The 21509-nt window shown below is 37.7% G+C and overlaps 1 protein-coding gene across 1 annotated transcript; it reads right to left on the bottom strand.

Annotated features, from left to right (window-relative positions):
• Nucleotides 1-6211: 6211 nt before the first annotated feature.
• LOC114033823 (DNA helicase MCM9-like) lies at nt 6212-19549 on the bottom strand. The gene is made up of 3 exons (XM_027849428.1): nt 19320-19549; nt 8240-8556; nt 6212-6544 (listed from the first exon to the last, which is right to left on the bottom strand). Exons 2-3 carry the CDS (start codon nt 8531-8533, stop codon nt 6452-6454), a joined length of 387 nt encoding a protein of 128 aa, XP_027705229.1. The 5' UTR covers nt 8534-8556; nt 19320-19549; the 3' UTR covers nt 6212-6451.
• Nucleotides 19550-21509: the final 1960 nt, after the last annotated feature.

Raw genomic sequence — 21509 nt, 5'->3', positions numbered from 1 at the left:
TGCCCCCTTAGTCTACATTGAGCCACAGCTTCTAGGAATAAGAAGGTGATAGTCTCATTATACTCTGCCATGGTCAGACCATACCACATTGTGTCCAGTTCTTGGTAAAAAGGCATACTGTCTCTTTAAGGCCCCTTTCATAAAGAAGAAGGTGGGGAAATAAACATTTATTATATGCCAGGTACTATGCTAAGTGCTTTGCAAATATCTCATTTTATCCTCACAACCCAGTGAACTATTTTACACTTGAGGAAACTGAAACAACTGGAGATTAAGTGACTTGCCCAAGGTGACACAGCTAACAAGTGTCTGAAGCCATATTTTAACTCAAGTCTTCCTGACTGGCAGTTAATGATGAGAAGGGTAGAAAAGGGTTGTTTTTATTTTCCTTTTTTTGGTAAAGGAATTAATTTGTATTTATTGTCAATGGATGCAAGACAGTATTGCTGTTATGGACGTATTCTGATTACTAACATAAGTATAAAAAGATTTGTTTTGAACTGCTAAAATATGTATATTTAATTTACTAGAAACTAGAGAAATACTAAAGAAAGTTTCAACAGCACCACAGAAACATACTACCATGTTGAGAACGTCAGTCACAAACCATGTCACCTAATTTGCATACATGTTTTATGACTAGAGGACAAAACTAAGAAAACCAGCAATTATACAAACATTTAGATATTGGGGTATGATAGAAAAAAGGACAGTTGGATTTAACAGAGGACAATTTGGGAAACTGACTATTTTAAGTAAAAGGTGAGTCACTGAGAGTTTGAATTCTCATTTAAGCCACTGAACACCATCCAGATGGTCAATAGGCATCCCACAAAACACAAGCAGATGGGGAAGAGGAACCTGTTTGAACCAGTCAACTGAGAGGCTTCAGCTAAGTAATTCCTGATTGGCTGGAGGAAACTGATGTCATTGGTCGAGTTCCAGGGATAGCTATTGCACTACAGCACCACCTAGAGCTGCAGAAAGGTAATGCTTTTCATAAGGGCTTGTTTTCTGTTGCCACCTCTTGGATTGAGTAGAAAAAGCAGAGATTTCCTAATTGCTGTGGTACCTTAGGGAATTGATATAAAGAGCGGACCTGAATTGTGTCACTGAGTTTCTTTCTGACTAATCAGGACAGCATCCAAATGAGTGAATAATTAGCTGGGCTGATCAGAGAGAGCCAGTTTGAGGAGCTTAGCAGTTGTCTGGCTGAAAAACTGCTACTCCCATTAAGAACTTAAAACCCTTTTAGTAGTGATAGTGGACTGCTAGGTGGCCCAGTGGATGGAGCACTGGGCCTGGACTCAGAAAGACCTGAGTTCAATTTCAGCCTCAGACACTTACTAGCTTTGTGGCCCTGGGCAAGTCACTTAATCTTGTTTGCTTCAGTTTTCTCATTTGTAAATAAGGCAAAGAAGGAATGGCAAAACTCTCCATTATCTTTGGCAAGAAAACCCCAAATGGGTTACAAAGAGTCAGACACAACTGAAATAACTGAACAACAAATGGTGATGGTTAATTGAAAAACTTAAAAAGCTATGTTGGAGAAGCATAGTACCTGGCTCATAGTAGGCACTTAATAAATGCTCATTGACTGACAAAAGTAAAGATGATTCCCCTGGCTGAAGAATGGTGAAGATCAATAACCAAGTAGTGAGTTGAGAAGCAGTTTTATGTGGTATGGATGTTTATGAATGGACCAGTAATACCAAAACCGGCAATTTAAAGCTGTGGTACCCTAAGCGTTAGTCTTCCTCCTTTATGTGTTTCCATGGTTCTAAGTGTGTGCCCAATTTTTACCATAGTCTTTGAATGCACTGAGTGTGTGGTATGAGTTTATATGGATATTGTGACTTCATTTATTCTTTATGTATTTACCTCCAATATTGCACACTGTGTGGATGCACTGTCTTCTGAATGGCTGATCGTACTGACAGAAAATGCATGAGATGGAGGCTCAAGATCTAAAGCAGTGAATACAAGTGTATCTACCCTCAACAGGGTTACCCTTAGAACCCTGAGAGAGTGTGAATATAATTGAGTGGTTGTTGTCTATCCTTTGCAACTTAGATTTGCTAAGATGGGAGCAGGTTGGAGGATCAAACTAAATTCAGAGAAATAATGGGGTTTTGACAAGTGTTGGACTTCCTTTGATGACATCACCCCATCTGGCTGTGCTCCACCAATACCACTTTTAAACAAGGGTAGAAATAAGCTGCAGTAGTCCAAAGGTAGGAACCTATGATTATAAAAAGAGGTTTAAGTTCATGCCACATAAGGGTTAAAGAAAATGGGTATTTTAACCTAAAAAAGACTTGAGGGAGGGTGTATGTGCGTGTGCATGTGTTTGTGTGTATCCAAAGGGTTCACGTGGAAGAGCAGTGGACTTGTTCTCTGGTCCCAGGAAGCAGAACTAGGAGTGGAAGTTGTAAAGGGGCAAATTTAGGTTTGATGCAAAGAAAAACTTTTCCTAAAATTAGAACTACCCAAAAGCATAATACATTGCCCCAAGATATAAACAGCTCTTTCCTCATTGAAATTCTTTAAGCACACCGGGCTACGTAATCACTTGTTCTATACAAGGTAGAAGGAATTCTTTTTTTCAGGTAAGGGCTGGACTAAATGACTTCTCGGCTGTCTTCTTAAATCTGAAATTCTGTGATTTACAGGTTGTACCTAACTATCCACTTAGGAAAATCAGTACTAGAGTGAACTCGACTATGGAAACTGCACAGTGCTTTTAATGACCCCAAGCTTCTCCCAGAAACCAAATCCCATCTTTTTAACATCCACATCCTCTTAACGACATTGTATTGCTGGGAGTCATGGAATAACATCACAGGTCTGAAGCATTAAAGTTGTACATCAGTCAAAGGGAAACAGATACACATGGAATGCAGGGGGAGTAGGAAGAGCACATGAGAGGATGTAAGTAAGCTGTAACACAGAGCACTGTGTAGGAGCAGTTGATTAAAGACAAGCATCAGAGAGATGTATGCCTAGAAGAGAAAAAGACTGGTCGTGTAACAGCAAGAGAGAGAGATAATCCCTGCTTGTATCACTCGTACCCAAAGTTAAAAGATGGAGGAAGGCCCTAAAACAGTGGGCAGACCTAAACATGCTCCCAAGTGCTGTCTGAATCCAATTAAAATGTAATTGGGAAAATTTAACAAAATAAATAAAAATACAAGAGAATACAGTTAATGTTATTATGTAGTTTTCTAAGTCAACATGTGGCCTGTAGGCTTCCTTATGATCTAGTGGCCTTCTTTCTATTTGAGCAGAGGATTTAAGAAAGGATATATAGAAGTCACACAGAATGAGAAGACAGAGATGGACTGTGGTCTGCATGGATGAAAGGAATACTCAGAGAAGATTCACAGAACCACTGAAATATCAACATTTTATGTCCCAAACAAGATTGGTAGCTCCTTGAAGGCAGAAACTATGCCTTATACTACTTCAATATTCCCTAAAGAACTTAGTATGGTTCTGAGAACATACTGAAGTTGGGAGAGAGCGAAAGGTCCTATACAATGTTATTGGAGATAGAATCCTTTTTTCAATCAATAGCATTATGTTAGCTTATTTCCATTTCTAAGCTGACATCCCATCCTAACAATAGCTATGAAAAATTCCATTTGAACTGGAAGTCTGACAAATGATGATTTCACAAATCTTTTTTTATTTTAGCACTGAATTATCAAAAATTTTATTGTTTTACTATGCTACCTACATGAAGTAGCTATTCTAAGTTATCTATACAATAATATTATGTATTTTAAATTAAATTTGACACGCTTTTCAAATGTGTTGGCGATAAATATATGCATACATGTGTGTATATATGCATATACATATAGATACATGCATTATGTCTATATCGGCAAAGAATGTTTTCTGGTCATAGATGCTTGGATTGGTGGCTTCCATGAAATGATATGGTTCCTAAGTAATCATTTTAATAAAACATCAGCTCAGGAGTTATTCACTGATCACCGGGAACAGTCAAGGGTAGAAGGAAGGACAAAATATTCTCTTTCAGCATACTATAGGGGACATCTTAGATCATGCAAAAGGAAGCTGTGGATTAGGATAAAGTGACTAGACATGCTAGTTTTAAACCCCTTTTTGTTTGGACAAACTGTTCTATTTGCTTTTGGTGTGAATACATGGGAATTTAGGTAGAAGTTTGTAATATGCAAGTTGGAGAGGGGTAAGGGAAGTTGAAAGGTAATGAACAAAAAAGCCATGAAGATCTGCGCTATAGTTAAACTGTAGGTAGCAGGGTGTTTAAAGTAGAATAGCAAATCCTGCCTCTGAGGCACTTACCTCAGTAAGTGACTTTGGACAAGTCATGAGGTAGCTAGGTGGCTACCTTCAAGTGTTGGACCTGAAGTCATAAAGACTTCAAATCCTGCCTCAGATATTTACCAGCTACTGACCTAGTGCAAGTCATTTAATCTCTCTTAAGTCTCAGTTTCCTAATCTTTAAAATAAAGAAACAGCACCTACTCACGGGATTGTTGTGAGGATCAAAATGGGATAATATATGTACAGAGTACTTTGCAAACCTTAAAGCACCATATAACAACTAGCTATTACCATTAAGTCACTTAACCTTCCTGGGCCTCAACTTCTTCTGCTACAAAATAAGCAGAACTAGATGGACTCTAACCATCTATAATCTGTCAGCTTTCTCTGTTTCCCTTTTCCACCTTCATTTTTAATATCACAGTAGATTATCTCGCTGCTCAGTAAAGAGAACAACCTTTAGTGTGGTTCCTGATACTTGGCTTGGTCAGGGAAAGGGGAAAGGATCAGCATTTCTCCTATGCCTCCCCCTGGAGAGGTAGGAGTTAGGATTGTAAGCATATGGGGGGAATGGAGATCCAGGTCTGACGGGAATAAATTTCCATTCTATTTCTTTAGCTGGAAACGTCAGTCCCAAGGGGACAGAAAATAGCAGGATCAGAAATTTAGAGCTAGAAGAGACTTTAAGAGGACCTCTAGTCCAACACTGTCCATTTATAGATATGCAAAGTGGGGCAACAAGAGATTGAGTGATTTGCCTGAGGTCATCCAAGCAAGTGTTAAGTAGCAGACCCAGGATTTTCACCTAAGCCCTCTGAATCTAAATCCTGCACTCTTCCCACTAGACCGGGCTGTCTCCCAGAATAATGACTATATGTGCTCTAATGAAGCATAAAAAAACCTTCAGATCTGTTGTCTTAGAGCTGGTACTATCTCCTCAAGACCTTCAGTAAATTCCATAGAGCGGGGAGCGGCGACGGCCTCTAAGGAAGAAGGAAATGTGCAAAGGTGACTAGGTAGATGATCATTTACTTACTAATTCTCGTTTAGTTACACGGAAGGTTCTTTTGGAAGTTTATTACTCTGCTAGCCCTGAGATTAGCTCTGAGCTGAACAGTGCCTTATTTATGTTCTAACTCCCATCAAATGAAGTAAACATTCTTTATAGACATACACACATACACACATATATGTATATATCCAGCCCCACTCCAGAAATCACCGACACAGCATGTGAAAAAAGCAAATTTTATTTAAAATATCTGAGAGTGCATTCAAATACAGTTAAAATAGAAAAACAAAACAGCATTTACTCTCTCAGGCACTATGGTTCTTAACTAATATCCTTCAATTTACTGGTTTGAAAATACAGTCTATAGCTAATGTGTTCTTAATGTAGGTCAAGATTTTTTTGAAATGTGGTTTCCTCCTGTATAGAACACCAAAAGACTTTTTTTTCAAAATGTATAGAAATGATGTAGTAATTTTAAACTTCTTCCAAACTTATTAAAAGTATTCTTTTAATAATGAATGTACTAACAGGAATCCTCAAAGCCTAGAAAGCAATGTTTTGATCCATCTTGAATGCTTATCTGATAAATCTCCAAGTGATTTACCACAACCTTCACTCTGAAGTATGTCAAAATTCTACACAGTAAATCTACAAGCATTTATTAAGCACTGACTATGTACTATGTGTTATTTGCTGGGCAACGGATGGCACAGAGGAGAGATTACAGTGCTTACAGTCAGGAAGACCTGAGTTCAAATCCAGCCTCAGACAATAACTAGCTGTGTGACTCTGGAAAAGCCATTTAACCTGTCCGCCTCTATTTTCTCATTTTAAAAATAAGGACACTACCAGCACCTACCACCCAGGGTTTTTGTGAGGACAAAGAAATATTTGTAAAGTGATTTGCAAAGCTTAAAGTGCTATATAAATGCTAGCTATTATTACTACCGTTATTGTTACTGGCCTCTAAAGTCAGCTCTAAATCTACGATCCTATGAAGCCTTTACTTCACTTCTCCCATCTCCACCCCTGATTTCCACCACCCCCACATAAGGGTTAATAATTTCAAAGGTTCTGGAAAATGAAAAGTTCTTTGCAAAAAGGGCATATAGGAAATTCCCCTTAATTCTCACCAGATTTACAACTGTCTACTAAGTCATCTTCTAGGACAACTTTCATAGATCGTGGAATACTTCCCACAGATAGCCTTTGGACCTAAAGGAGGAAAAAAAAGAAAAAGGATATTTAATAAGTTTACATAAAAAGTCAGCCTTGGGAGTCAGGAAGACCTTGGCTCAAGTCTGTCTTTGACATACAATCTTTTATATGTATTGTCTATGTCATCTTTAGTGACCTGGGCAACTCTCTAAATATATAAATTGCAGAATAGCTGGTTATCTGCATTGGTAGAGGGAGTTCAAGACCAGGAGTTTTCCCAAACCAATGAAATCACAGATCTGGAACAAAGGAAAAAATGCCATCTGGTTAAATCCTGATAGTTCTATTTGTCAAACTAAAGAATCCATTTCTCAAAGAACTGTTTGTCTAATATGAATCACAGTTAATTTCAAAGTTGAGGATTTTTTTATGGTATTTTTATTTCAAAATGTTTCAAGTTCCTACTATGTGTGAGGCACTGCAATAGATATTAAAGATACAAAAATATGACATGGTTCCTGCTCCCAAAAGATTCTAAACTAACTGGAGCAGAGAGAAAAAGCAGGAACAAATTTTATATATATATGGAAAAGGTCCAAGAAAAGTGCTCTGAGAAGTCTTAGGATGAGGAGATTACCTTCAATTGTGGAAGATGGAAGGCTTCATAAAAGTAGGATCTTATTTGGATCATGAACTGAAGGGAAGAACTTCAAAAGAGGGGGACGAGAAGGAAGAGTCCATTACAGGCAGAGGGGCAGCATAAAGCACGGGCAAAGAGATGGAAGAGGACAAGACAAAATGGAATACGTAGGACACAGCAAGGAAAATGTTATGACATAAGGCCAGAAATGTAGCCTCCAACCAAGATCAAGAATTTATGCTTTATTTGATAGGAAATGAGAAGCTGGTTTTTAAGAGAAGGAAGAGTGACAATCAAATAAAAAAATTATACCAAGACTATTTAGGAAGAAATTAAAGATAAGTGAGAGAAGGGACAGACTGGAGATAGTAAGACAAGTTAGGAAACTGTTATAACAGCCTAGATGAGAAGGGAAGAAGATAAGGGCTAGGTTAGGTGGGAATAAAAGAGAGGGGAAATCATACCAAATTAAGGTCTCAAAGTTCACTAAAGCTATAGATGAATCACTATATAAACATTTTGTTTCAAAGAATACTGAAAGCTACATGAGGGCAGAGATTGTTTTAAATGGAGGGATGGGTGTGTCCCTGGCACCTAGCCCCACACCTGGCACATAGCAGGCACTAAGTAAATGCTTGATGATTGACTGATTCCCTCAAGGACTGTTGTTGCCTTTCTTTGAATTCCTTGCCTAAGTGCCTGGCACATAGTAAGCACTCAGTAAGTGCTTAATAACATGCTTTACATGTATTATCTCATTGATTTCTCAAAACAACTCTTTGAAGTGCTAGTTATTATCATCCCCCTTTCAAAGATGAAGAAAATGAGGCTGAACAATGGTCACCCCTTAATAAATGTACGAAGCTGGATTTGAACCCAGGTCGTTGTCATCATCATCTTCTCCATCATCGATACCATTTATATAGCATCTACTATGTACCAGGCACTGTGCTAAGCATTTTACAATTATTATCTCATTTGAGCCCAGCTCTCTATCCCCTTAAAAAAAAACAAAAAACAAAACAGCAGGAGCTTTAATATAATTGAGAGTAAAAAATTATTCTATTTCTTCAAATTAATTTATGTCCTTCCATATTTCCCAGTTTTCTTACCTGTTCCTGAATTTTTATTTCTTGATAATCTCTACAGCGTGTAGGAGAAGAAGATGAGCCTGACAGACAAGTGAATTTAGAAGAATTGCAGCCTTCTTTGTTGGGGCATGATGATGGACGGCAGAATGTATAATGCTGCTCAAAGTCAGCTTTGACCACAAAAATGTGTTTGCACTTGTTACACATGTAATCCCGTTCATACTCCAGAACCTTCACCATACTGGTACGAATGACTGTCCCAGTGACAGATAAAAAGTGTCCCACATCTTTGGTTTTAGGAATACGCTCCCTCATCAGTTCAGGACAGACAGGTAAACCTGATAAGGGAAAAGAATCAACAATCACTTCATCTTGTGATGTCTTACTATATATGAAAAGTGTACTATTCAAATTCGGGAGTGATATTCTATTGATCTCTCTCAAGCAAAAATGTCTTTGTATTTTGCTTAAGGAATAACTAAATTAATCTGAAAAGACTCACAGAATCAATTTCATTGAGAATACAGAAATCACTTCTTTCACAACATGATTAATGTGGAAATATGTTTAATACGATTGCATAAGAATGACCTATATCAGACTGCTTGCCGTTGGAGAGGGAAGGAGAAAAATGTGGAACTCATAATCTTATAAAAATGAATGCTGAAAACTATCTTTAAATAGATAAAATAAATAAAATAGAAAAACTTTAATAATTATTATATTAATTAATATTAAATCATATTAAATATTAATATTAATAATAATTAATAAAAATGAATGCTGAAAATTATCTTTAAATAGATAAAATAAATAAAATAGAAAACATAAAATACTATTAACAAAATTAAAAAAAAAAGAATAGAGGAATCACTTGAACCTTTTATTTTCAAAAGCTAAACACAGATTCTAAAAGCCTATAGCTAGTTTTTTCAGTGATATAAATGTAATGAAATCTAATACTCTGCAACTTCAAAAACTTAACAGAATTTTGCAAGGGAGTGTTGCTACTTCTGAAAGAACAAGGCCTGGGTTTGACAAATATATCTCCCCTCCCTTACAGAGGACTAATATATTCCTTATGCCCCCAAACATTACAACAGTCAATGATTTAGTCACTGAACTACCAAACTGAGTAACAATGTGTTAACACTTTGAATAAGAAAATGGCATTCAATGTTCTCAAAAGCTATTGTTTCTTTTGGTTTAAATCAACAGTTTCTGCATAAATTTGATTGCATGTTTTTACTAACTAAGCAGAGAAAGATTTGCATTAATTTACAGGTTTACCCTTGGTATCACCTTTCCCTTTCACAAGCTGATTTTTTTTATCCTTCAGAAAGCAAAGGCAAATGATACTGTGGAGAGAGCTACAGAGCTTCATGTGCTTAATGAAGAATGTAGTACGAGAATGAAAAAAAGAGAAGAAACAAAGAGAAGGAAGGACACCAGTAAGGTAGAATGCATTCAACATTCACTTTATTCATTTTTCATTATTGTTCCTGGCATACATATGTCTTTGAAAGCATTTCTGTGTGTTAATAGTAATGCTGTTAATTCAGTAAATCCACACTGGGATTTCTTATAATACAATTGAATAGAAACACTACAATTTACAGAACTTTTCCTTGAAAATAGGCTCTGTTCTAACATTCATACAACTTCTATTCTAGGCAGGGCATCATCTCTCAGTTTCTTGAATTGTGTACAACCCCCAAAACGGTGTTTGTTGCTTGCTTTACCTAATCAGAAAAAATAATGTCAACATAGCTCAACAGTTCTGGTAGAGTCTTAGTTACTTTTCCTTTGTTCCCCAGACTTTTCACTGAAGTGTGGAAGTTAATAACAATTTAAAAATAATTTTCAAATAGTCACCAAATGTCCTCAAATATAACGGCTGATTGATATTAAAATAAAAAAAACTGTGATATTTAATCAAAACTATTTTCTAAAATATCTGAAAAATTTTCACATTATTATTACTAACATAATTATTACTTCTCACAATTCTTATGACAGAAGAGAGAAAGGAAGTAAAAAGATGGAAAAAAACACAAATGAATTAGAATTTCTCAAATTGGCCAATACTCTGTTTGGAACACTGACTCATGAAGCCCCGTTCTTGTTTCCTACAAGTTTCTTCATTTAAACTCTCCTTAATCACTGCTTCCAGTGTAAACCAATTTGCTTAGGACTTTTTATAAGCCTTGAATTCATATTCTCTCCCTAACCTAAGTTTGCTCTCCCCAATTCATCCCCTCTACCATGCCTTGTGGAATCCCTGTTCCACTGTAGGCAAATTCCCCTTAATCTCAGAACTTTTCCTTCTCTCTTTCCTTCATATCATTATCTTAACTGAAACCTGTTTCTCTCCTGAAGATAACATTCTCCCATGTCTACTCCTGTTGAGAGGAAGAAGGATCAGTCCAATTGAATGTAAGCTTCTTGAGGGCTGGGACAGTTTCATTTTTTTTCTTTGTATCCCCAGAGTTCAGCACAGTACCTGGTATTTAAGAAATGGTTCACAGAATCTTAGTTTTAAAGCTGGAAGAGACCTCAAAGGCTAGCTAGTCTAACCACTTTCAGGTGAAAGAAATGGTGAAGACCCCAGGAGATTTAGTGACTGGACCTGAGATACACAGGGAGTGGGGGTTTGAACCCTGGTCCTCTGATCTCAGAGTCCTCTAGAATCACAGTTAATCACTGTATTGATCAGAGTTCCTAAGTCTTTCAAAATTTTCATTTTTACAACGTTGCTATTATAGTATAAATTGTTCTCCTGGTTCTGCTCACTTCACTCGACATCATCAGTTCAAAGTAAGGTTTAAGAGAAGCCCTTCTCACCCCAACCCTTCTTTGTCTATATAAACTTATACTTGCATTCCTTAAAAAGAAGCCTTTCTCCATTCCTTCTCCCACCTTTTTTAATGTATCTCCCTGCCACACACACATATACAGTCCCTTTCTTTCTCCTTTTAAGACAAAACATAACAGAAACCACTCCCAGGCCCTCCATCTTATTTGATTCCTTCTACGACCCCTGCTACTGTCACTGTTCTTACAGGACTCTTGGATCGTTTTCTTTCCTATCTCTACTCCCACCTTGAAGGTCAACACTTCATCCTTACAAAGTCTTTTTGATTGTTCACTTGTATTTACTTTTTTATGTTTCTCTTTACTCCTGTGTTGATATTTAAAAGTTTCTAATAAGCTCTAGTCTTTTCATCAGGGACTCTGGGAAGTCCTCTATTACATTCCATTCCATTCCACTGTAAAGTTATACTGTTTTGCTGGGTAAAATTATTCTTGATTGTAGGCCTATTCCTTATGTTTTTTGGAATATTGTATCCCATACTCTCTGCTCCTTTATGGTTACAGCTGCTAAATCATATGTGATCCTGACTATGGTTTCTCAGGGCTTAAACTCTTTCTGATTGCTTATGGTATTTTTCCTTTGACCGGAAACTATGGATTTGGGTTATAACATTCTTAGGAGTTTTCTTTTTGAAGTTCTTTCAGAATGATCAATGGATTCTTTCTTTCTTCACTTTGTCCTATTTTTCTTTCATGGTGTCTTGAATATGATATCCAGGCTCTTTTTTTTTTGGTCATTGCTTTTAAAAGGTAGTCCAATGATTCTTAAATTTTCTCTACTTGATCTGTTTTCCAGGTCAATAATTTTTCATATGATAATTTACATTTTCTTCTACTTCTTCAATCCCTTGACTTTGTTTTACTATTTCTTATCGTCTCATGTAGTCATTAACTTCTGTTTGGTTCATGCTACTTTCTAGAGAAACTGTTACTGTTTCCAATTTTCATTTCAGGTCTCTCCTCTGTAGCTCTTATTTCTTTCATTTTCTTAATCAATGAAAATCCATCTTCTCTCCCACCCATGTCCTCTTCTCCCCCAATGAGAAAGAAAGAAAACCAAAACTCCTGTTACAAATCCATACAGTTGAGCAAAACAAATTTCTACCCTGGCCATGTCTGAAAAAATGTCTCAATCTGCAATCTGAGTCCATCACCTTCACTGTGAGGAGGTGGGTAGCATGTTTCAGAAACTCATTTCTTTTCCAATTCTTTCCTTTGGTTTCATTTTATGATACCTTTTAAATTCAACTTTTAAAACTCTTGCATCATTTCTTCTAGGAAGTCTAATTGCTTTTGTGGGCAAGCAGTGTCATTTTTTCCCCAGAGATCTGTTTAAGACAATCCAGCATTGATGGACTAGCTGAAAGCTCTTTTGGTGCTAAATCTGTGAACACGGTCCCTCTGGGAGGCACCCTTGTGCTGCTTTCCTAAGTGGGGCACCAAGTCCAAGATCTACTCTGGTTGCATGCTAGGGGTCCTGGGTACTGAGCCCATGCTCCTGGACCCTCTGGGAGACCTCTCACTGTAGGCTTGGGCTTGGGATTAAGTCCATGATCAGCTCTAGGCATATTAGTGCTACTAGCCTAGCTCAGAGCTTGGGGCACTGAGTCTTTTTTAGTCCCTATTTACAGGCCTGGGAATCCTGAGTTTGAGTTCCACTCTGGGCTGACCTCTCTCAAAGCTTTGTATGACTCCATGCTGTTGGCTTGGGCCCAAGGTTGAGTTTGTGGTCAGCTTTGTGCTCTGAGCTTTGGATGCTGAATCCATAAATCTGGCTCTCCCTTGTTTTACAGTTTCTGGCTTGGTCACAACTATAAATTGAAATTTGTGATCTTGGACTGGAAAAATGACCCACTGTAGCTTCCCCTTCTTTTTCCCAATCACTGCTCTGTCCAACAGTCTTCTTAGATCATTACTGGAGTAGTTGTAAGGGCAGCTAGGTTGTACTGGTCTCTCCTATTTTTCAAGCTTGGCCGGTCTCCTTTCTTTCCACTCTTAGTGCTACCACTGTAGTCTAAGTTCTTATCATTTCATGCCTAATTCCTGAAATAGACCTCTACATCCTTCCCCTGCCTCCAATCATTTCCCTTTCTAAGCTAACCTTTTCTAGTAGATCCAAAATACCACCACCAGATCAATCTTTCTAAAATTTTTTTAATCTTTAAATCTTTCTATTTAATCATGTCACTCTCTTGCTCAAATTTTTTTTTATTAAGAGTCAGACAACAACTGAAATGACTGAACAATGAAATTGCTTACAAGATAAAATACAACTCCTTAACCTGCCATCCAAGCCTCCCCTCAATCCAGCTGCACTCTACTTACCCAACCTTATCTCCCCACATTCAAGAAGATCAATGAATCAACACACATTTATTATTATATTATTATATGTCAGGAACTGTTAGAGATGCTGATGACTTCTCTGTTCTGGTCAACCTAGGCATGCTCCTCCAAAAATTATGTACTGTCTAGATGCCAAGACTAAAGTCATACTTCTTCCAACTGAAATGTCCTTTCTCCCCATCTAAATCCTATCCATCCCACAGATCCCAGCTCAAGTTTTGCTTCTTTTGCATGACTTTCTTTAACAGATCCATTCACCCACTAGTTTCCTCCTCTTCTCAAATATCAAATCAGGTATTATTACTTAACTGCTTCACTTGTGTATAGTATTTTCTGAAGTGGGTTGTTTGTTGATGTATGGCAGGCATAACATATTATATTCTTTTGTGTTATATACAATGTCATTCATAGAATCACAGAATTTGAGAGTTGCAAAAGACTTCAAAGTCCACCTAGCCCAATCCATACATAAAAAGAATCTCCCACAAAGAGAAAGAATATATTAAACAAGAAATCATATAGCATCTGCCAAAAGATCTTTAAGGAAGGAGAACCCACAAAATCTCTAGGTGATACATTACATTTTTGAATAGGAATAATTGTTTGGAAGTTTTTCCTGAAATCAAACCTAAAATTGGCCTCTCTGAAACTTATACCGATTGCTTCTTGCTCCGTCCTCCACAGACACATGGACAAAGCACATGACAACCTTTCAAATACTTGAAGATAGCTATCAAATTCCTCAAGTCTTCTCAGGCTAAACAAGCCCCATCTCTTCAAACGATTCGCATATAGCATGGATTCAAGACCTATCAGCATCCTGGCTGTCTTCCTCTGAACACTCTCCAGCTTGCCAATATCCTCCTTAAACCATGGTGCCCAGAACTGAACACAATACTCTAGAAAAAGTATGACAAGGACAGAGCACAGGGAAACTATCACTTCCCAATTTCTAAAAGCTAGTCTTCTCTTGACTTCCACATAATGATTCTGCAGTTCACCAAAACCTCCAGATCTTTTTTAGAATGCCTATCAAACCATGACTGCCCCATCTCATACTTGTGAAGTTGATTTTTATATTCAAGAGTAAGGCTTTATGTTTGTCCCTATCAAATTTCAACTTCTTTGATTTAGTCTAATGCTTTAGCTTGTCAATATCTTTTAACATCCTGACTGTTAGCTAACATGTTAGCTATATCTTCCAGCATTGTGACATCTGCAGAACTAATAACAATACCATCTCTGGCATTATCCAAGTCACTGATAAAAGTGTTAAACAGCACAGCACCAAGATTTCTCAGGTATTCTACTAGAGACCTCCTGCCATGATGACATGAAACCATTAATAAATACTCTCTTTAAGTATGATTGTCACCCAACTAGTTCAGAGTCTTTTTATTTAATCTATATCTCTCTGTCTTCTCCAAAAGAATAGTATAAGATCCTTTATCAAAAAAGTTTTTCTAAGATCTGGGTTAACTACATTCACAGCATTTCCTTCAACTATTAGTTTAGTAATCATATCAAAAAAGTTAATGACATTAGTTTGACATGTCTCAATTCTTGATGAAGCCATACTGGCTCTTTGTAATCACTGCTTCCCTTTCTAAGTATTCACCAATCATCTTATTAATGATTTGTTCTAGAATTTTCCTAGGAAACAAAATTCTCTATTACACAGTTTGTACTCTGTTCTCTTCTGCTTCTTAAAAACAGGCTCCCACCTATCTTTCCTTTGAACCATTTGAAATTTTCTTTCCCCAAATCTAGAATGTATGCCAGACTATGCCCAGATCTTCCTTCCTTCTCCATCACAAATTCTAGGGGAATGCTCACTTACCCTGGGGTTCCTTATCATTTCCATCCTAGCAAACAATTATTCCCTGTTAGTGACAATCAGCTCTAGGACAGAATTTCCACTTGTTGCTTCCTCCATCTTTTGAAGGATGAAATTACCACTAAAGTAAGGCACATGGTATATGCTTAATAGAATACATGAGGAAAAAAATGACTAAAAGGTCTGGAAAAGAAGAAGAAAGAAGAAACTACTGGTCAGGGCATAAAACTTGGGAGGAACAAAACCACTAGAAGTTGCAATGTAAAAATTATCTTCCAATAAAAGATAATCTCTCAACCTTTGGGAATTTGATTCACCCTTCAGTGGAACCATTAATCTTAAAGCTCTCCAAACTAACTCCTTTTTGCTTAGTAGGAAAAGAACCTGGGTATAACATTAATATCAGTTGTAACCTGAGATTTCACCTCATACCCAGCAAAATGACAAAGATGAAAAATCTATGATATAGAGGACCATGAAAACAACATGAACCAAGGCACAGTGAAATAAGTAGAGCCAGGAAAACAACATAAATAATAACTACAATAATGTAAATGAAAAGAACAACAAAACAATCCAAACTGAATAATGAAAATCATAATGACCAAACTTGGTCCCAAAAAAAGAAATGAGAAAGATGGGAAGATAAGAAAGATGAGAAAGTTTCTGCTTCTTTGCAGGGAAGCACACATGGCTGTGACTATCAGACTTTTTTCATACATAGATTAGTTTATTTTTGTTTTAGGTGGTTTTTTTTTCTAAGTCAGAGATCTTTATTTGATGTCTAGCAGCCTCTTATTTTTTAGATTTTGGGGAGGTTGCTTTTTGGGCTCATGCTTTCTGGGCTGGCCTCTTCTAGCCTTAGGCATTCAGATCCTTCTAAGCTGGGCTTCCTTTAAGCTCTTGACTATCTTAGTGGGAATTTTCTTGGTAGGGACCTTTGGCAGAGGCAGGTGCTGTCTCCTAAGCTACTCCCATCTTAGGAGATGTCTTTGGAGCAAATATCTTTTGGAGCTTCTTCACACTACACTTGATATTTGTTTCACATTATTTTGGCCTTCATTACTTTTAAAAAATCTCTCATTTTGCCTTTCCTTTCTTTAGCTGAAATCTTCTTGGCCTACCTTGTAGCTGTCCATTTTGAATTGATAGTTTCTTCCAAACAGCCTAGACATATTTCTTTCTTTCTTTTTTTAGGCAATTAGGGTTAAGTGACTTTCCCAGGGTCACACAGCTAGTAAGTGTTATATGTCTGAGGCGGGATTTGAATTCAGGTCCTCCTGACTTCAGGGCCAGTGCTCTATCCACTGTGACACCCAGCTGCCTCTAAAAGGGGGAAAATCCTTAGGACTTACTTTTTTGCTTAGGCAATTGGGGTTAAGTGACTTGCCCAGTGTCATACAGCTAGTAAGTGTCAAATGTCTAAGGCTGCATTTGAATTCAGGTCCTCCTGATTTCAAGGCCAGAGCTCTATCCACTGCACCACATAGCTACTCCTCCAGACATATTTTTGATAAGCACCGTGTGGGACTTGAAAACAAAATCTGTGAGATGCATACACGTGAATGGCCTAGCCTGCCTCCTCACAATACTGCAAGGTATCAACACCAAAGCTCTGTTCTGATGATGATGATGATGATGATGATGATGGTGGTGGTAATGATGAGGATAATGAATAGCAGCTGGCATTCATGTGCTGCTTTAAGGTTTATAAAGCACTTTACATACATTATCTCACATGATTTTAACAACCACCTTGTGAGGTAGGCACTTTTATCAAAAGTACATTGTACAGATGAGGAAACTGAGGCTGAAAACAGTTAAACGAATTACCCAGAATCATAAATCTAGGAAGTGTCTGAGACAGCATTCCAATTCAGGTAACTTGCCCAGGGTTACACAGCTAGTAAATACATTTGATCCATTCTGACACTTGCCTCCAGCACCTATAATAGCTACAATTTGTCAACATGTGACTCTAATGAAACCACCAGCCAATTTCTACTTAGTACTTGAATATGGGCTGTGTGGCAGGCACACAGTTAATAAACTATTAACTGTTCTGAACCCCAGGTTTTTCCTTTCTAAGTAAGGGACCCAATCAGAGTACACTGTCCCAGATAACACGTGCTACCTAGGAAGGCAGCACCCAGGCCCTCTCCTCTCCTCCCACGCAAGCCTGGGGTTGGCACTGGGATGAGCTCAAGTACCAGGGCTAAACTGGTTAGTTCTGTTTAAATTTTTTCTTCCTTTTAAAAAATTCTTTATTGTAATGAATGGCTCTCTAGGACAACGTGGGAGAATGATACAGTGGGAAATGTAGAAGTAAAAACAAAACACATCATTAATTTTCTTTTTAAATTGAGGGTGTAATGGGGCAGCTAGGTAATGACTAGCTGTGAGACCTTGGGCAAGTCACTTAACCCCAACTGCCTTAAAAAAATAAATAAATAAATTGAGGGTATAATCTTTGACAAGTTACTTCATCCTTTTGTGTTTCAGTTTCTTCTGAATAGTTTCATCTGTAAAATGGATATAACTTCCATACCCATTATAAGAATATTTTAAACTAGAATACATTTGATTTACATTCAATCTGCACACATGGAATTTAAAATTATACAATAATCAAAGTGGTTTGCCCTAATATGTAGTTTATGCTCCTCCAGGTCACTTGTATGCATTCATTTCAAGATCTGATCAGTTCATTTTATTCTGCGTAATGAAGCAACTGTATTAAGACATGACAATGATAATTAAGGGAAGGACATTTTTGAATTTTCAGCTCTTTTTCTTTTGTTGTTTTTAAGACTTGGATCTCACGGTTACTTTAAATCAAATTTATTAAAGAAAGACTTGAAATATTCTGGGAAAAACTGATCTTTCTCTCTCACACACAAAATCCCTTCAAATAAGAAGGTTGTGATGAACATTAATTATACTAATCCTACTAATGTCTAATTGCATATATTCTTCAGATTCTACAATGAGGCAGAAAAATGTCAAATCTCCAAGGTCAGACACTAAGCCATTATAAGAGCTGAATATAAAAACTGTTAATACTCTTTGGCATGCAGGCTATCAGGACAGAGGAATTACAAGCATTTCATAAGTTTTATCGTGTGTGCTAATGACAGAAGTACATTCATCATTTTAGATAGCATATAAATGTCATTTCTCCCCCATTTACTTCCCTCTTCTCTTTACATTTCAACACCTTTCACAGAGAATCACAGAATCTGAGTTGGAAAGGCCCTTAGAGGTTATCATCATCTTAACTGACATTCACAAAGCAATTTAAGGTTTACAAAGTACTTGACATTCTTTTTAGCCTCACAACAATCCTGTGAAGTAGATATTATCATCCCCATTTTAGGGACAAGAAAACTTCATAATGAAGCGATTTTCCCAGGGACACACAGCTTGCAAATAACACAGGTAAGTCCTCCTAACTACCAGTCAGTCAATCAATCAACAACCAAGTGGCTACTACAGGCTCTCAGCACTGCACTAGGAGCTGGTGATACAATGGGGAAAAAAAAATGGAAATCTCTGACATGAAGGAACTTGCATTCTAAAGCAGGTGAAAACGTGTACACATACTTGTAGTATATGCACAATAAAATGCAGGGTAATGGGGTGAGGAGGCACTAGGAACTCAGGATCACAAAAGGTCTCATATATAAGAGATAGTGTTTGAGTTGAGCTTTGAAGAAAATCAGGGGTATTTCAAAAAGCAGAAGTAAGGAGGAAGAGCATTCCAGGCAGGTAGGAGAGCCTGTGCAAAGGCAGAGCTGGGAAATGGAACGTCATGGGTGAGAAACAGCAAAAAGGTCAGTGTGGTTGGATCTAAGAGTGCACAACAGGGAGTTATGTATAATAAATAACCCCAGAAAAGGAAAGTTGAAGCCACATTGTAAAGGTCTTTAAATGTAAGCAGGGGAGTATAATATAATCACAACACATCAATGCCTGCTCTTACTGTGGTGCTTACATGCTTTCCTATCAAAAAATAAAACAAGTGAATGGAAAGGGCTTACTCACCAATCACTGCCCGAAGGTAAAGCTTGCTTGCTGAGGGCCCCTGCTGCAGCCAGGAGGTAGAGGGGGAGAGGAGAGCCTGTAGCTGCTGCAGGGTACCTGAGCTGGTTAGGTCAGAACCATCTTAAGGGGCCCATTCCCACAGCAGTCCCACAAGAGCCTGGCAGCAAGAGGTGGGCAAAAAAGTGGAATGTTGAAGGTGGTGGTACAGCTTTACTGGAGACAGGCTTATGATTGGCTATGGGAAGAGAGGGAAGAGGGGTTATAACCTTTCTTTCCATCCTCCAAATGACTGATCAAATGCCCCGTGGGTCATTCCACAGCCCTCATTTGGAGTCTACTGATTTACTCCACATCCTTCTATCTTTGCCATATGAATATCATGAAAGACTTTAATAAATGTTTCATCAAGCTATGTTTACAGCATTCCCCTGTAGTAACTGTCAAGAAAGGAAATAAGGTTGGTCTTTCACGATCTGTTTGTGGCACAGTGGCTACAGCATGGACCTAGAGACAAGAAGATCTGAATTCAAATCTCCCTTCAGATACTTTCTAGCTGTGTGACCCTGGTCAAGTCACTTAACTGTCCACTTCAGTTTCCTCATCAACCAAATGGTAATAATAATAGCACCTATCTCCCAGGGTGGTTATAAGAATAAAAGGAGATATCTGTAAAGTTCTTTGAAACTTAAAAGCACTATATAAACGGCAGCTATCATGATTGCAATGATGATGATGAAACCAAGCTGTTTTGTTTTTTACAATTACTGCTTCCTTTCTAAGATGTTCTCTAACCATTCTTTTGGTAATACACTCTAGAATTTGGCCAGGAATCAAAGTTACATTCACTGGCCTATAGCTTGCAGATTCCTCCCTCTCCACCCCCACCCCCTCCTGGCTTTCTTTTTTAGCATCAGGACATTTTCTCCTCCCCAATCCTTTTTTTTTCCTAACACCTTATTAATTAATTAATTTTTATTTATTTATTTATCATTTATTCACTTCCACAAGATTTGGAGTTCCAAATCTTCTTCACATCTCTCCCCAAGACAGCATGCATTCTAAATACTTTCCTCTAATCTTGCCTCCCTTTTAGTGATCACCCCCCCCATCTCTTATCTCCTTCCCCTTCTATTTTCCTATACAGAAGGAAAGATTTCTATACCTCTTTGCCTGTATATCTTATTTCCCAGTTACATGTAAAAATAATTTTTTCATTTTTAAAACTTTGAGTTCCAAATTCTCTCCCTTCCTCCCTCCCCACCCACCCTCATTGAGAAGGCAAGCAATTTGATATAGGTTAGCCATATGTGGTCATGCAAAACACTTCCATAATAGTCATGTTGTGAAAGACTAACTATATTTCCTTCCATCCTATCCTGCCCCCCCCATTTATTCTGTTCGCTCCTTTGACCCTGTCCCTCCTCAAAAGTGTTTGCTTCTGATTACCCCCTCCCTCAATTTGCCTCCCTTCTATTATCCTCCCCTTTAAAAAAAAAAAGAGATTCTTTTATCCCCTTCCCCCCTATTTTCCTGTAGGGTAAGATAACTTTCCATATCCAATTGAGTGTGTATAGTTATTCCCTCCTTAAGCCAAATCAAATAAGAATAAGATTCACTCATTCCCTCTCACCTTTCCCCACTTCCTCTTCACTTTCTATAAAAGCCTTTTCTTGTCTGTTTTATGTGAGATAATTTACCCTATTCTACCTCTCCCTTTCTTCTTTTCCCAGTATAATCCTTTCCTACCCCTTAATTTTATTCTCCACATATCACTCCTTCATCTTCAACTCACCCTGTGCCCTTTATCAATCTATTTACAGATATAATTTTTTTTCCCTCCAACTACTCTAATACTGACAAAGGTCTCATGAGTTACAAATATCATCTTTCCATGTAGAATGTAAACAGTTCAACCTCAGTAAGTCCCTTATCATTTCTCTTTCCTGTTTACCTCTTCATGCTTCTCTTGAGTATTGTATTTGAAAGTTCAATTTTCTATTCAGCTCTGGTCTTTTCATCAAGAATGCTTGAGGGGCAGCTATGTGGCACAGTGTATAGAGCACTGGCCCTGAAGTCAGGAGGACCTGAGTTCAAATCCAACCTCAGACCAAACACTTGACACTTACTGGCTGGGTGACCCTGGGCAAGTCACTTAACCCCAATTGCCAAAAAAAAAAAAAAAAAAAAAAA

Source organism: Vombatus ursinus, unplaced genomic scaffold (genome assembly GCF_900497805.2).
Source record: "Vombatus ursinus unplaced genomic scaffold, bare-nosed wombat genome assembly UNPS02007461.1, whole genome shotgun sequence".
Lineage (NCBI taxonomy): Eukaryota > Metazoa > Chordata > Mammalia > Diprotodontia > Vombatidae > Vombatus > Vombatus ursinus.
The sequence above is the reverse complement of the archived record's forward strand: the minus strand, read 5'-3'. Positions and strand labels throughout refer to the sequence as shown.

Excerpts from the sequence above, each read along its gene's own strand:
- LOC114033823 (XM_027849428.1), bottom strand. The coding sequence starts at position 8,533 with ATGAGGGAGCGTATTCCTAAAACCAAAGATGTGGGACACTTTTTATCT. Across the intron at positions 6,545-8,239 it reads AAATAAAAATTCAGGAACAG|GTCCAAAGGCTATCTGTGGG; the intron begins GTAAGAAAACTG and ends TTCCTCCTTTAG.